This window comes from Montipora foliosa, chromosome 13 (genome assembly GCF_036669935.1).
Source record: "Montipora foliosa isolate CH-2021 chromosome 13, ASM3666993v2, whole genome shotgun sequence".
Taxonomy (NCBI): domain Eukaryota; kingdom Metazoa; phylum Cnidaria; class Anthozoa; order Scleractinia; family Acroporidae; genus Montipora; species Montipora foliosa.
Window position 1 is genome coordinate 15526489 of NC_090881.1, and position 15000 is coordinate 15541488.

The window sequence follows — 15000 nt, forward strand, 5'->3', positions numbered from 1 at the left end:
ATGGGAGCTGGGATTGACCAGATTTTTCGGAGGTAAAATAAGATTTGATCACTGGGAACCGGGATTTTGTTACTGGGAATGGCAGATAGAGAGTCCTTGGTGCAAATGGGATATGCATTATAAGAGGTTATCAGGTACTAGTTCTGCTAAAAGTTCTCCTGATATCAAATATTTCATGCGGTCTTCTTGCGTTCTTGGCCACTGCGTGTGAGAGTGAGGACCTTCCTGATGCTAACAGACTTGTTTTTGAATCTCAAAGCTTCCTACTTTCAACAACCCTATCCTACGACTTCACTAGCACGAATCGACTTCCCTAAATCTATTGCAACCAATGCAATCACTGGAAAAGAAGACGCTCAGATGGGATATTGGGCAAGGCGCCTTGGTAAATGCTATTGTGCATATGTGTCAGGCACAGGAAATGGAACGTCCTTGAACGTACCCTACTGATTTGCAAACCTTCGGCCTAGCGATTGTTGTGTCTCTAGTGAACAGGGCGAAGCCTCAGAGGAGGATAGTGGCGTCGTCACAATATATTGTATAATATTAATAATGTATAATATTTAACCATTATTCTGCAAAATCGCTCGGAATATCGCCTGATACTTAGCCCACGAAGCCGTAGGCCTCAACCATTAACGAAAAACCAAGTCAACTGTTGGCTTTTGAAAACAGGGTGAAACCGGAGTTCACGGAGGAAAACCTCTCAGCGCAAAGTAGAGAACCAGTAAATAAACTCGACCCACATATGACGCCGAGTCTGAAAATCGAACCCCGGGCCACATTGGGAGGAGAATGCCCTCGCCACTGCACCATCCATGCACCCCCAAACGCCCATCAAGTAAGTCACTCAGGACAATGCAGAAAATAGTGGGTGAGTGAAGTCTATTTATGTGGCTGTCCATAAAATGGAACATTTTCCTCCTATTACAACTATTTCCCATGGTTCGTAAAACGTCAGGTAATTCAAATCAAAGGACTTTTCCAAGACTTTTCAAGGACTAAAATTTATTCAATAAACCGACGTTATCGGTCCCCTTTTTAAACACAAAATTAGCTAAAACACTCAATGGAGTCATTTGCACGACTAGAACAAGATTCTGACCTTATATCACCCTAACTTGAAGTAATTTCTTTGTGTAAAAATGTACCGACCAGCGCAGACTGAGTTGTATAAGTGTTCCCTTTATCTTCATCACCTTTTATGTGAGACTTCAAAGCGCTTTCTCCAATGCGTTCAATGTTGATCAGCTTTTTTACAATTATTTACAACACATAGCCTTGTGTTTGCCCCTTTAAATTCTCTTACCCAGCTATAATTTGGATCGCTTAACCATTTATGATTGAAGACACATTTGCCCATTGCTAATTTGATTTGCAAACGAAGAGAGAAACCAAAATATTTATAAAGTGCGAAACACTTTTACGTATGTGACGGACGAGCCCACAGCTTGGTGCGATGTGCACGAAATTGAGGTGAAGATGCAGTTTCGCTTCATGTACACCTTTGTGTTTTATATCTACATACCATTTATCTCACCGTAATCGCTTATCGCTTGGTATTAGTCATAACATTAATGGCCAAATTTTCCTCCGGAAATGATGTGACATAAATAAATTTGTCAATTTCAAGGACTTTTCAAGACCTAATAAAGAAATCAAGCACTTTTCAAGGACCTTAAACGAATTCAAAGACTTTTCAAGACGGCTCCTAAAATTCAAGCTCTTTTCAATTGTACGAACCATTGTTTCAAAATAACGTGACGTCACGCTCTCCCACATCCTTAGGATTGTCTGCCTGTCTTGACTGACGCCTACTTTGATATTAATTAGCTGGTTGTATTTCTTTGCAAACCGTAGTGAAACGGTCTGTCTTATCAAACCGCAAACAGAAAAAGCGAAGTACACCAGCAACGTATGTAAATACTACTAAAAACAGCGATAGTTTCATTCTGTCTAATAAAATCAAACATTCACGCAAATTTGTGTACACTATTACTGAAATTTGACACTTCCCGATCGCTCAACGAGACGCAAAATCAACAAGAAAGTTAAAGCAGTACCTGCAAATTAACTTGTGATTGCAACTCACAAACTGGCAAATAAAGTGGTTGTTTTCTTTTTCTGCTTATGTACTGCCATCGGGTTAATCATCTTTGTTTCGGGTGAATCGCCGTGTGGCGAACAGGCTTTCGAGTGAATCGACCATAAATCGGCCTAGGAGAGGGGTGTCAATGTTATGAAGTTTACCCAGACAGGATGCAAACAACCATCGACATTTTCATGAGTACATTGCTAAATGGTCCTACCTGCCACTTGAAGAACACAAAGAAGTAATAGGAAAACCCACTGCCTAGTCATCTTACTCCTAAGCCCGGTTACTCCAAAGAAATCGGAAGTTCCGTTATGCATTGAGGAAGTTACTCGATGTATATGGCCTTGAGTGTCCTTTAATGTGCCAAGCCGTCAATACCAAAGTAAATTAAGAATCACTGGAATTCAGTCCTTCCTTTTAAAGCAGCGTTGCAGCAAAATTGTCAACAAGTTTGCCTTCTTTTCAGTCCTACCTTTATTGTGGAATCATCTGGAAAGCTGATAACGAAGAAGTTTTATATCCAGTCACATTTTTGTCACGAATAAGGAAAATATTGAGTACTTCTCCACATTAACCAATTTTTTTGTCAATTAATGTTTTGATGATACTATAGAAGAGTTGCCCTAGCATGTATATCAGAGGCTTCAACTGTCTAAAGTCTAAAAGTCTTTTGCAGTAACCGCCGTGGAAATTTTTTTTTGACCTGTTTGTAACGAAATTGTGCTGAAAGAAGTTTGTTAATAGTTGCCTCTAATTAAGGTCACCCGTATGTTACAAGGGATCAAATGTCGCTGCGTAGATATTTGCAAGTAGCATGCAAAGTTCAAAATTTTAGATTGGATAAAAAGGGGAGGAAACGTAATAAGACAAGAAGTTTACTTCAAATGCGGGCATAAAAGTTAACTTTTACGTAACGTTTTCGTCGACGTGGCCGTCTTAGATCTAAAGTCCCTAATGGCGTTTTGTTACGCAATCGAGAGAAAAGGCAGGGGAATGCCAACAAAACTTGCGTGGCAAGACGATCGACTAGAAAAACGCGCTGCTCGACTTACATTTAGATGGGATCGCTAGCAATCAAATTCAGTTATCACTTTAGTTAAAAAGATCTCCCTCAAAAACAATATCATCAAATGACAGTTTTGCTGATCTCATGAATCAATGCGGGGAATCCCGAACCATCGAGTTTGGATTCGAGTTCGAGTTCGAGTTGGACTTCGAGTTGGAGTTCGAGTTGGACTTCGAGTTGGAGTTCGAGTTGGACTTCGAGTTGGACTTCGAGTTAAAGTTGACTATAAAAATAAACTCCCCTCCCCCCAAAAAGAAATAGAGGGGTAGGGTAGGGTAGGTCCCGCAAAACCAGAGCCCGCCGAGATACTTACATTTTTCGAAGGACCGCTTGTGCTGATGGGAGGGCACAAACTAACGGTAGTATGACAAGGAATATTTTTCCTTGAAATGTAAATGCTAACCATGATCCATGATGCTAACCAACGATCTCTCATGAAGTGAAAGGATTTGAATCAAAGCAGTGTCCATTTCTGTTAAGAACGTGCAAGTGGCACATAAAGATACCTCGCATCTCAACTTTGGCCTAGCATTGTAAGGAAATATTTTAAGGCTTAGGTGCCCGAGGTCTTCAGTACGGTCCTGGGCCCCGTAAATCGAGGATACGTGATGCGTGACTGTGAAGCTGTCCAAGTGGTCGTCTTGTGTTACACGTGTTTTCAAGGCATATGCGGGTTTGATACGAGGTCCCCACGTGTTATGATACGAGGTCTCGTCATCAGCCTGGTTGGTTTTGTTGCTGGCCATAGTGGAATTGGCAATGGAACGGTAGGTTTAATTTAGTTTATGAAGACCTTATTTTCGACTGCAAATTAACGCTGAAACATGCCTGTTTTCAGCGAGGAAACAACAGCAACAATAGAGATAACTTCGTCGCCAGAGGAGGCGTGTGGCGATACAACGTAAGTCTTCTTTTCATCATGGATCAAAAGGGTAATTTAGAAGAGACTGAAGGAAGTGGCTTAATTGCTTATGCGACATCCCGTTGCACTTAAAATCACGGGGACTTCATGCTTTTCAGTGAACTACATCATAAAAAAAAAAAAAAGACATAGACATTTTCAAGTAAACTAATTTCGATATATCAGTTGAGGTTGAACTTCACGAAATGAACTTCATGTAGATGCTCTGAGGAAAATCAACGTATTTGATTGTGTTCTCGTTTCTTTTGTTTTTGTTTTTGTTTTTTTGTTTTTGTTTTTTTGTTATTTCCCAAAGCACCAAGACGGATCCTTTTTGTCAGAGTGAATTTTAATGTATTCGCAAGGCAACTACCCAAATTAAGAACATGCAGATAACTTAGGCAAAAATATACCCAAGACCAACTCAGCTTGTAAATGAGGCAATGTTGTCATAACTCCGCTTTTCAAGAAAACCCGACCAGCGGATTTGGGTGAATCCGTGGAATTTCAATTATGCAAGACTGTCAGAAAATTGCGCACCCAGTAGCAAACCTGCAAATTTTTGCAAAAATTACGAAAAATTGAAAGGACTTGCTTGTTCCGTTATTAAAATTTGAGCTTGCATTTTTACCCAAAGGACGTCTACTTTGGGTGCAGGTTTTGGATTTTATGGTCTGCCATTTCTTACGTTAAAACTGGCCGACTGGACAACAGAGGGCACGGAAAAGTGGCCAACGTCATTTACTCACTACTTTAAAATTTCAGCCCTTAAATGCAGATTGTTATGTAAACAATATGCAAAAAAAATCTGAAAGCCTTTTCTCTTCGAACCTAAGCACTCTCGAAATTTTTAAGGTACTAATCGCCGACCATTTAAGGGGTAGCATTATTGGAATTATCCCTTTATTTTGACCATAATATGGTAATCAATTTTTCAGTGACTTTTTCATGGAGTCTTAAATTGCTTCTGGATCACCGCAGTGAGATAAAATCGATGAAATTTTAAAAGAAATGAGGCACACTTAGTTATTTTAAGATACAAGAGAACTTGGCCATACGTAACCAAAAAACACTCAAGAATAGTAGTTTTTTTTTTTTTTTTTTTTCCCTAAGCTAAAGTAACCGTTTGGAAGAAAATTGTTGGGCATTATTATTATTATTATTATTATTATTATTATTATTATTATTATTATTATTATTATTATTATTATTATTATTATTATTATTTGCCATAGGTAAACAGGTCAATTAATGTTCACCTAACATAGTTTTGAAAGCCAAAGACAAACAAGACTTTTTTTTTTTTGATAGATAATAATTAGTTAATACATTGTGTTTAATTTCCTAGGTGTACCATATTTTACAATTAAATTTCAAGAGTTCTGGCAAAGTTGAAATATCAGTTTAAATTAGCATTACCATACTCACCTTGGACAAATAACCAACCATGGTCATTGTTCGTGTTGAAAGGTGGCAGTGGGATCATCTGACAACAACAACATCATGAATGGTAAAGATAACCAAGCCATTGACACGACTTCCAGTTACTAAAGGGAACACAGGCCGCTTATCATGTGCCTTCAAGAACCAATAAAAGCAAGTGTTTCGATAGGTGATGTCATTTTCCAAAGTGGCATGACGTAACATCGTTCACGTAGATATTTATGATCGAGTGATTTTTTTTTCTCTATTTCTCTGACCATTGTGTTGTGCACACTTGCTTTGAGTTTTCGAACCAGCGTGTACGACGTGAAAGGCATATTGTGTTGTTTAACCAATCAGACGGACCAGGAAATAAACTCGCGTCGTTATATATTAGGTTTTCATTTACGCCAGTGTGAAGTGCTTTGAAAAAGCTCAAGAGCAGTCGAATTGAAAGATAACGAAGAATGCCTAATAATGTGCAGAGAGAGAAAAGGTTTTGTTGTGCAACTAAGCAAGTAAAAAGTTTATCCATAGGAAACAAACATGTTTGGATATCGATTAGTCATATCTCATGTTTGTTTTAAAATGTTTCACGTATCAACCTCAAATCAAACTGTGTGAACAGGAACATGTGCACGTATTTTATTTGTTTTTTTTTTGTTCTTTAATTTTTGTTTTTCTTTCAAATGTAAAAGAAAGTTATTCCTAAGTAGCAAGCTTGCACAGCGAGTAGCCAGTTTTAACTCGTATATTTAACAATTATTCCATGAGCACGCGTTGGATATGACATGATAGATAGCCAACGAGGCGCCTAGCGCCGAGTTGGCTATAATCATCTCATTACGTTATAATTCGCAACACTCAGCCGAACGTAAATTATTTTCCCATTTAAAAAAGAAACATAACTAAATACAACAACTTGATGGTTGGATTCTCAGGCAGTCCAACCAAAGGACCGAGAACTTCACAAAGTAAAAAAAATAAACAGTGGTCTTACCGCGAAAATGCTAGAAATCACTAGAAGATATAAATTTTATTCGAAGTGTACCGCTGTTGCTCTTCGCTTTTTCTCAGCTGCTGCTTTGACTTTGCGAATCTTCTTCTCATCTTCAGAGTCTGAAGCGAGATCATCACTCTCGTACTCTTGGACAACAGGCCAACCATCCCTGTTCTTGGCAGCAATTCTGATCAACTTCCGACGCTTTTTAATGATCAGCTTTTCTTCTGCAACTAACTTGGGAATGTCAGCCGGACTACTAGTACTGTCATCGACTCGTGTTAATATATTGTCCAACTGCAGATTCACCTCAAACTGCTTTCGGTTGACTTTATACTTAATGTCCGCGGCTTCTTCATCAGACTTAGCACTCCGTTGAAACTGCTTCCCTTTCTCTTCCAACTGTGAGGTCAGGTAGCCTTTGAAAAGCGAAATAGCCTCATCGACCAACTATGACTTCGAAGAAGAGTTCTGAGATACAACGTCGGCTTGAGCGTAGGAAGGCGCCGAACCACTCTCTAACATGAGGCTCGAAGCAGTCTTCTCAGCCATCGGAATGAATTAAACGCCAGGATGGAGAACGTGAGCGAGAGGAATCTAGCAACTCTTCTAAGCCTTAAATACTAAACACCAACTAATCATGAAATTCCTGGAGACATGCCCTAACGGGGTGCTCCAACCAAACACGAAAAACAACTGCTAGCGAACTGCATAAATTTCATACCAGCGGAAAATACATTATCCAATAAGCGCGAGTGGAATGATTGTTTATTAAAAACGCACCAAAAATATAGAAAACTAGATTACAATAAAAATAAAAAGGCCCAAAATTTCGCGCATATGCTTGCCGTGTTTGTAGATCATGCTATAATGGCTTATAACCCATGATGGCTTAGCCAATCAAAATTTTCGAATTGCACTATCCAATGATCCAGTTTTTAATAGTTTAATATATTCGCGTAAATTGTCGTTGTTACACATTTTTTTTTCCTTTTACTGTACACAGCTTGCTCGTTAGCGTCGGTGAAATAAAATAGACATTTTATCAAGCAAACTTAGTTTGTGGTGTATTGTTTTACGATAGTGTATGTTCTGCAGAAGCAACTTGAGCTACTAACGCAATATTTTTCTTGTGTGACCGTTCATAATCGCCGCTCAACATCGAAGGTCTTATTGGTAGCAAAAGCTCTTTTTTTTGGCTTGACCGCTCTTTTTGGGAAACTGTTGTGGGAATATAACATTTACCTTTTCGAAACTTACTTTGTAAGGTGGAGATTAATAATTTATTTTAAAAATGAAATGTCAAACGAATACGAGTCGCAGGAGCAAAATATAAAGAAAACCCTACCCCAGGGTCTCTGGGAGGCAGCAAAGAGAGACCTTGGAAACGAGGTTGCAAGAGTGTTTGATTCCCATGACATGTTTCACACTGAAAACGCTTTTGCGATTTTGTGCATGGCATTAATTTTATCTAAGTTAATTATTGTATATTCCTGTTAAAATTTGCGACCGTTCAAAAATTACAGCTGTACTTTCAATAAAGTTGTAACCTGCGATCAGGCCCATTTTTACCCTCGCCCATATGTTCTCTTACATCGTCGCTCGCTAAAATTGGGCCTGACCAAAAGTCTCACAAGAATAGGCCATTTCCGAGTTCATGGCTGCCTCCTTTCCAAAGCGGCTAAGTGCGAAGTTTTTCTTATGAAAATTATTTTTTCTTCATATGTAAAGTAGCACTAAAACAAAAACAAAAACTTCGCACTTAGACTCGCTTTGAAGAGGAGGCAGCCATGAACTCGGAAATGGCCTATCCGGACGGTCGACCAAAATTTGGCTGACCAAACTGGTGATCTGATTGCCTGTTAAACTCCGGAAGTGAAAACGCCACCACTGATCCGCCACTGACGTACTAAGAAATTTGCTGCCCTTTTTTCTGACGTGGACGGTGCAACTTGATTTTATTTGTATAAATGGAGATATGCCATTTGAGACATCTCATAGCTTGTTCAGAATCGGCTTTGAATCTCTGGAAAGAGTGAAAGTAGCGATTCCGTTGTCGAGCTCTGTAACCATGTGGTTGAAAGTACTTAGGCACTCACTTGCCTGATGTTTTTGAAGCTAAATTGTTAGTTCTTTAAAATGGCAATGGAAGCCATACATATTGGTTTCCTGGATAAGACAAAGGACGTACATATCAACAGGAGGAGATGCTGATAAAATCTCAAGTTACATGAATGCATGTTTTGAATAACTGTAAACCAAACGGCTTTATTAATGTACCGTGGCATGGTATGTTTGTACAATTTGGAGTCAAGATTGCTTCATAATATTTCCAGTTCAGTTGAATTTAAACTCGCATTCGAGAAACTAAAATGGCATGTTTCCAGAGAGACCAATTGTACAAAAATAAACGAAACTTTGCGAGTCCATCTTACCGTTCGTACTTCATCAAAAAATTAACGTCTTACTTGTCATGATCATGGTGTTACTGCGCACAATCCTACAAATACGCTACAACTGAAGATCACCCGAATAAAAGTCACCAAAGAAACCTTCATGGGCAAACACGTTAAAAGAATACTGTGATTCTCTTTTTTTTTCTGAAAAATCTATTGAGAAACTGTCCAACGAAAAAAATGCTAGGTTATCTCAGTTACAAATTAAACGGTGCCAAGCTTACAAGATTGCATATTCAGTGAAGTTCGGAGGAAGAATTACACCGGTTTTTGCCGCAACATATTCATCGAGAGGAACAAAAAGTAACATTCTCCATGCTTTGAATGTTTTTGTTTTTTTTTCTGAAATTGAAACCAAGGGTAACTTTCGAATTCGTTTATAATACCTCCGGAACACGGTAAATAACTCTGGTCAAAACAAAACAGCGTGCATCTGCCGTCCACGCAATCTGATTGGCCAATGAAGGACATGTCAATCAATCAAAAAAAATGTGCGGAAGGAATTTCCAAAAGGAATTTGGTCAGGTTCTATTTTTCGTTTCGCCGACTCCACGGTAGCAGCCAAAACGCGGGGCCGGGGTGTTTTTTTTTTTTTTTTTTTTTTTTCAAATGTTTTTTTGTTCGAATTTTTGCCGTTATTCTCCTGTAAGGGACTGTGCAATAATTATCAGGAGGGGGGGGCCCTAAAACCAGAGGGGGGGGCCTTAAGTTAAAATAATGGAAAGGAGGGGGGGGCTCTACATTAGATTTCTCAAGTAAGTTGAGGGGGGGTCTTAATTAAATTTCACAAATTCGATAATGAATAAATAAACATTTTCCAAATAGACAGATGCCACGCCTTTGACTATCCATAATGTCTAAATATTGCATCAACACAAACACATGCTTTAACTTATTTAGAATGTCAACATATGATAGATTGAAACAATCGCTCATGCACAGAAGTCACAAACCACGTTGTGAGCTTTGCCAATGAAACATTTGGCATTTAGGAGGTCCCGCAGACATGCCAGGTCTGTTCTTGATTTAAACAGCGAGAGGGTTTCTAGGTCTACAGTTTCTAGCTGAGGAATGCCACATACTTCTGTTTCATAGTTGTCATCAATGGGTTCACGTCCCAAAGACCGAAAAATTATACAGGTTCGGGTCCTACGGCTTTCTGAGGCAGCAATCCTCTTCTTCTCCCTTTTTTTCTTCTGTTCCTTCTTTTTTCTTGATTTGGATGCTTTAGATTTGGCACCAATAGGAAATGTCGCTTTATATTTAGCCATCACCCTATCCAGGTCTTCTACAAGATGCAGAACGTTTAAACCGACTTGAGACTTTATTGAATGACGTTGTTCAGCATTAAAATTGTGTAAACAGCTGAGGCCAGTCTGCAGTGTTTTTCTAACTTGGTTACGACAGCATTAAGCTTGTCCTGGATATCATTTGCCTCTTGTTTGCAACGTCTGATGTTGCTGTCATCATGGGGAGCTGGCTTGTAATCCTCTCGGAGAAACCTTCCTGCACAAGCAGGGTCAGTGTCGGATAAAAGATATTGGTATCTGTTCTCAAGTTTTTCAATATCTAAAGGTACGGGTTAGAGAGGGGGGGGGGGGGGGGGCCCAAAATAATTTTGAGAGAACGTGAGTGGGGGGGGGGGGGTCACAGCTAATCTTGACGCTGCTGGAGGAGGGGACCTATCTAATTTTTCCTTTGGTGAAGCTCATTTTAGGACCCCCCCTTCCTGATAATTATTGCACAGTCCCTAATGTAGGCATCTTTCCTTCATTCATGGTGGAAATTAGTTAAAAAAAAAAAAAAATGAAACATTTGGAAGCTACGAAACGGACGTTTTTGTTTGTTTTTCGAAATTAAGAGAATTTCAGACTGAAATTGGATTTTTTTTTTTTGCGAGGAATATACGCTAACTCCTAGGGACACTGAAGACTCGCTGAGCTCCACATTTTAAAACCACATTTTTGTTTACTTCACAAAATACAATCAAAACAAAACAGAACGTGGCCTCAATTCGGCGATGATCGTCACGCAACGTTCTCATTTGCTTGTTTTCGCAAAATTGTTTTCAATGTTGTTGTGTTTTTTGTCGTGATATTGGATTCGATCCCTTGACGTCCGATTAGAATTGGCGGCTAACAAGTTCCTTTGCGACTGACTTTACTACAAACTGTTTGTGATAAATCAGGCAACAACATTGCCAACAATACGAGCAAACAAGCAAATGAGAACGTTGCATGTTAGCTTCGGTAGGTGCCTCAAGTGTTTTGACTAATTTCCACCATAAATGACAGTCATTCGAAAACAACAGTACACGAGAATGATGACAAAAAAAAATGAACAAAACAGAAATGGGAAAAAAAGGCACCCCGACCCCGAGCCCGACCCCGGCCCCGGCCCCGGCCCCGGCCCCGGCCCCGGCCCCGGCCCTGCGTTTTGGCTACTACCCAACTCCACAGTACCTACCACGCAAACCTAAAATAGACCCTGATCGCAGTTTTTTATTGCAAAACACGTTGACATTTTCATCGTTGTTCTAAATACAAAGTGTGCAAGGGTTTTCCTTATACATTTCTATTGTCACTACTAGTATATGTATATTTCATTCGCTTTTTCTACAACTTGAAAATGATCTCAGGAAGATCGAAACGTCGTTTATTATCAATAGTTTTTATTCTGAAGTATATTTCAAAAATGGTAATCGGAGAAAGACATGTTTTGAATTTTAATGTTACTTTCGCTATTGTAACGTCTTGACTGTGCAAATCAAAATAAATGCACAAATTTAAGTTTCCCTTCGCAGTTCAAGCTTTCTCCTTTCTTCCGTGCGCGATCACTCAATCCGCACAGCGAGCAAATAAATGCAGCACAAGTTCTGACTTTGCTTGTCTTTCGTTAATATCTCATGGTGTCTAGCATTTTCATCGATGGTTTGCTCGTTACAGTTAAAACTTATGATTTTTTAATTGATTAATTAGGGGATACCGGGTAAAGGAAATTTCACTTATGTGGTTTGAAAGGAGAGCTAAAGATTTACATATTAGCTTGATGGATTACAACAGCAATCCGAAGATAAACTCTTATTCTAAGAACACGCAAACAAGGCTGAATTTTTCAAACACTGAAATACGGACTCTGAGATTCTAAATTTCAATGTCAGATTCACGTACACTGCTAAGTGAAAAATACACGTAAGCGAGTGTAATGGCAATGGCAATTTTTACTTATGTAAAGACTGCAAAAGACTGCATGCAGACATATTCATGCTTGTATGCACTCTTTTTAATGAACAAAACAAAGGACCGAACCTGCTGCGTATTATCACATGATCTGTATTGGGAAAACAAAATGTACAAGCGAAAAAGGTCTATTAAAGCGCGTGTAATAGTTCATGTAAAATTTTACGCGCGCGTATTTTGGGCGTAAATCCGCCATCTTGCGTGCATTTTACGTGCTTGGAAGTGCTGCTATATCTGTGGACTGTAAGATACGAGAGGAGAACTTGAAAACAACAGGCCGACATTTTCAAGTTTGCATTTATTTTAATCTTGGCTATGCGTAAACAAAAACACTTACTCACTTTGTGAGCTAAACTAGCCGTTTTGAAGGAAATTTGGGCATTAATTCTTGTTTCCCATGGGTAAACAGGTCTCCTTTGCTTTCAATGCTTTTAATAACAATCCATGACACTGCCCTTTCAAATAGTAAAATTTCAGTGAAAATAAACAGGCTGGTGTGTGTTTTTTATTTTTTTAATCAAGCTTAAAACTAGGGTCAATTGATGTGTTTAGTTAAAACAGATGTACATGTTGTTTTGAAAGGCAAAGAAAAACAAGAATTGATTTCTTGGTCATAGTGGCACTTTAATGTGCTGTATTTGTAATTTCCAGATTTGATTGATTAACACATTGAATTTAATTTCCTGGGTGTACTATAATAATATTTTGACAATTAAATTTCAAGAGTTGTTGCAATGTTGAAGTACCTGTTTAAATTAGCATTACCATACTCACCCTGGACAAATAACCATACATGATCATTTCTCGGGTTCAAAGGTGGTAGTGGGATCATCTCACAGCAATAATATCCTGTATCATCTGTTTTAAGATCAAGAATGGTAAAGACAACCAAGCCATTGATACGACTTCCAGTTACTCGTCCGACATATGCTGCTGGGGTTATAGATGAGTCTGACGCAGTCTTCCTAAGTGAAAATAGAATTTGACTAACATCAAGCAAACTCGGATCATCTGCTCGTGCGAGACCCCACCGAATCGTATCAACATCCCCAGTGAAACTCCAATTGAACTGCAAAGAAAAGCCAACAAGTCCTCTTACAGCCTTTCCCTTATAAGGGGAAATGAACTCCACCCCACCTGAAAGAGAAATAAATGGGAATCCCTAAATCGGGCTACTGTATTTGAAATAAACAGTGTCTCTACTTTATGAGTTAGATTTGTATCAGTTATTAATGATATTACCGGTATTTTTCAGGAAGGTTTATATTTTTGGACTTTGTTAAGACACTAGGCAAGAAAGGTCTATGGAAAATTTCCAAGAGTAACAGCAATCTGACAACAGGGTTAGACAACTTTATCCAGTTACAGTTACTCTGCACAGAACAAATCACAATGTACCACAGAGTTTCTAAAGAAGTGATGCGAGACCAAAGTTACAAACAGCCCATCAACAGCAAGAATTAATGATTCAATATAATATTATTGAATTATTGCTTGATTGATTGATTGATTGGTAACACAATATAAATCAACAGTTGCCAGCAAAAGAACGAAGTACCTTAATATAAGTGCATGTATATGTTGGAGTTTAAAGTTTTCAAACTACATTGTAGTTTGTTGCTTTTGACTTTCCTTTGCTTCAGATGATAATATCTTTGAGACAAAGGAAAGTAAGAAACAAACTAGTCTGAAAAGCTTTTTGAAGCACAACAAAAATTATAACTACAACATGTACCGACTAAAAGTCTCTGTATAAGGCGCAGCCGTAGATAAGCGTCACCCCCAATTTGGAAGCTTAAATTTGAAATTTGAACAAACTTTGAAGTTTCAGTGACGTTTTAAACAAACAAGGACATCAAGTAAGTTTCAAAACAGTGGCACAGCGGTTGTTAAGACCTTTCATATCAATCAAGTCTTTAGATAGTGAAATTTCACTTGTCTTCCATTTATCTTGTGATTTTACCGTGATAAACAACTTAAGATGCTCTTCCAATCCCTACTTACATTTGTATACTCAGAAAATGAATCAAATGCTGCCTTAATCCTGGGCTGGGTTTGAATAATTATTACGCTCATTCCACCACCGTCTTCCATCATACCTCGTATTTTTTATTTTTATTTTTCATTTTTTTAATTACAGTAAAGTAGCTTTGCCATGCACACACTTCTCATGAATCATGTACTATAATTCTAAGAGTTATCATAATTTGTGTAAGATGCTTGAATGCAATCATTGTAAATGGCAAAACATGTACTTTATATACATGCACTGTATAATTTAAATAACAAAATAAATAATAATTATTGGAATAACATTACTGTAAACAGCAAATTAAGAAAAAAAAAAGAACTTTTCATTTTCAAAGTTCAATAAAACAACTACTCTATTGTCAATAGTGAAGTACAGTGTATTTACGGAGGTAAGTCACAGTACACGTAGTTGTTATGTTTCCTGATTAAAAATGGATCACAGTAATGAATTTGTGTGACCCTCCATGGGATTTCATGGAATAAGATGACCGCTTTCACACGGCACGCTCGCATGATAGAAGGAAGTAAAATACTCTGGAGTTAGAAAGAGTAAAATACTAAGTGTGGCAGGTTCAGGGCCGCTTGGGAGTCAGAGAGTTAACACGATAGCTGCGTGCAAACTTCCTGCCTCATTAACAGTGTTGCATTGTTTTTGTTCACGCCATTAAAACAAAGGATCGTCTCACGATCTTAGCATGCACTTGCACGATATAACACGATGACTATGTGTACTTATAGCACTTTATCAAAAAAGGATTGAGGTTTGAGGTTTAAAGCTTGTAATAGTTTA

General features: G+C 38.4%; 1 protein-coding gene across 4 annotated transcripts in view; it reads right to left on the reverse strand.

Moving 5' to 3' along the window:
- The window catches only part of LOC137982560 (tyrosine-protein kinase receptor Tie-1-like), a 44949-nt gene that overhangs the window by 23582 nt on the left and 6367 nt on the right, over positions 1 to 15000 (reverse strand). For 2 of the 4 annotated variants that reach the window (XM_068829673.1, XM_068829674.1), the window contains exon 2: positions 12954 to 13316. In XM_068829673.1, coding sequence (XP_068685774.1) covers positions 12954 to 13316 — 363 coding nt within the window. Of the gene's footprint in view, positions 1 to 2309; positions 2391 to 12953; positions 13317 to 15000 lie in introns of those variants that run through there. The other 2 variants (XM_068829675.1, XM_068829677.1) reach the window with 2 other exon arrangements.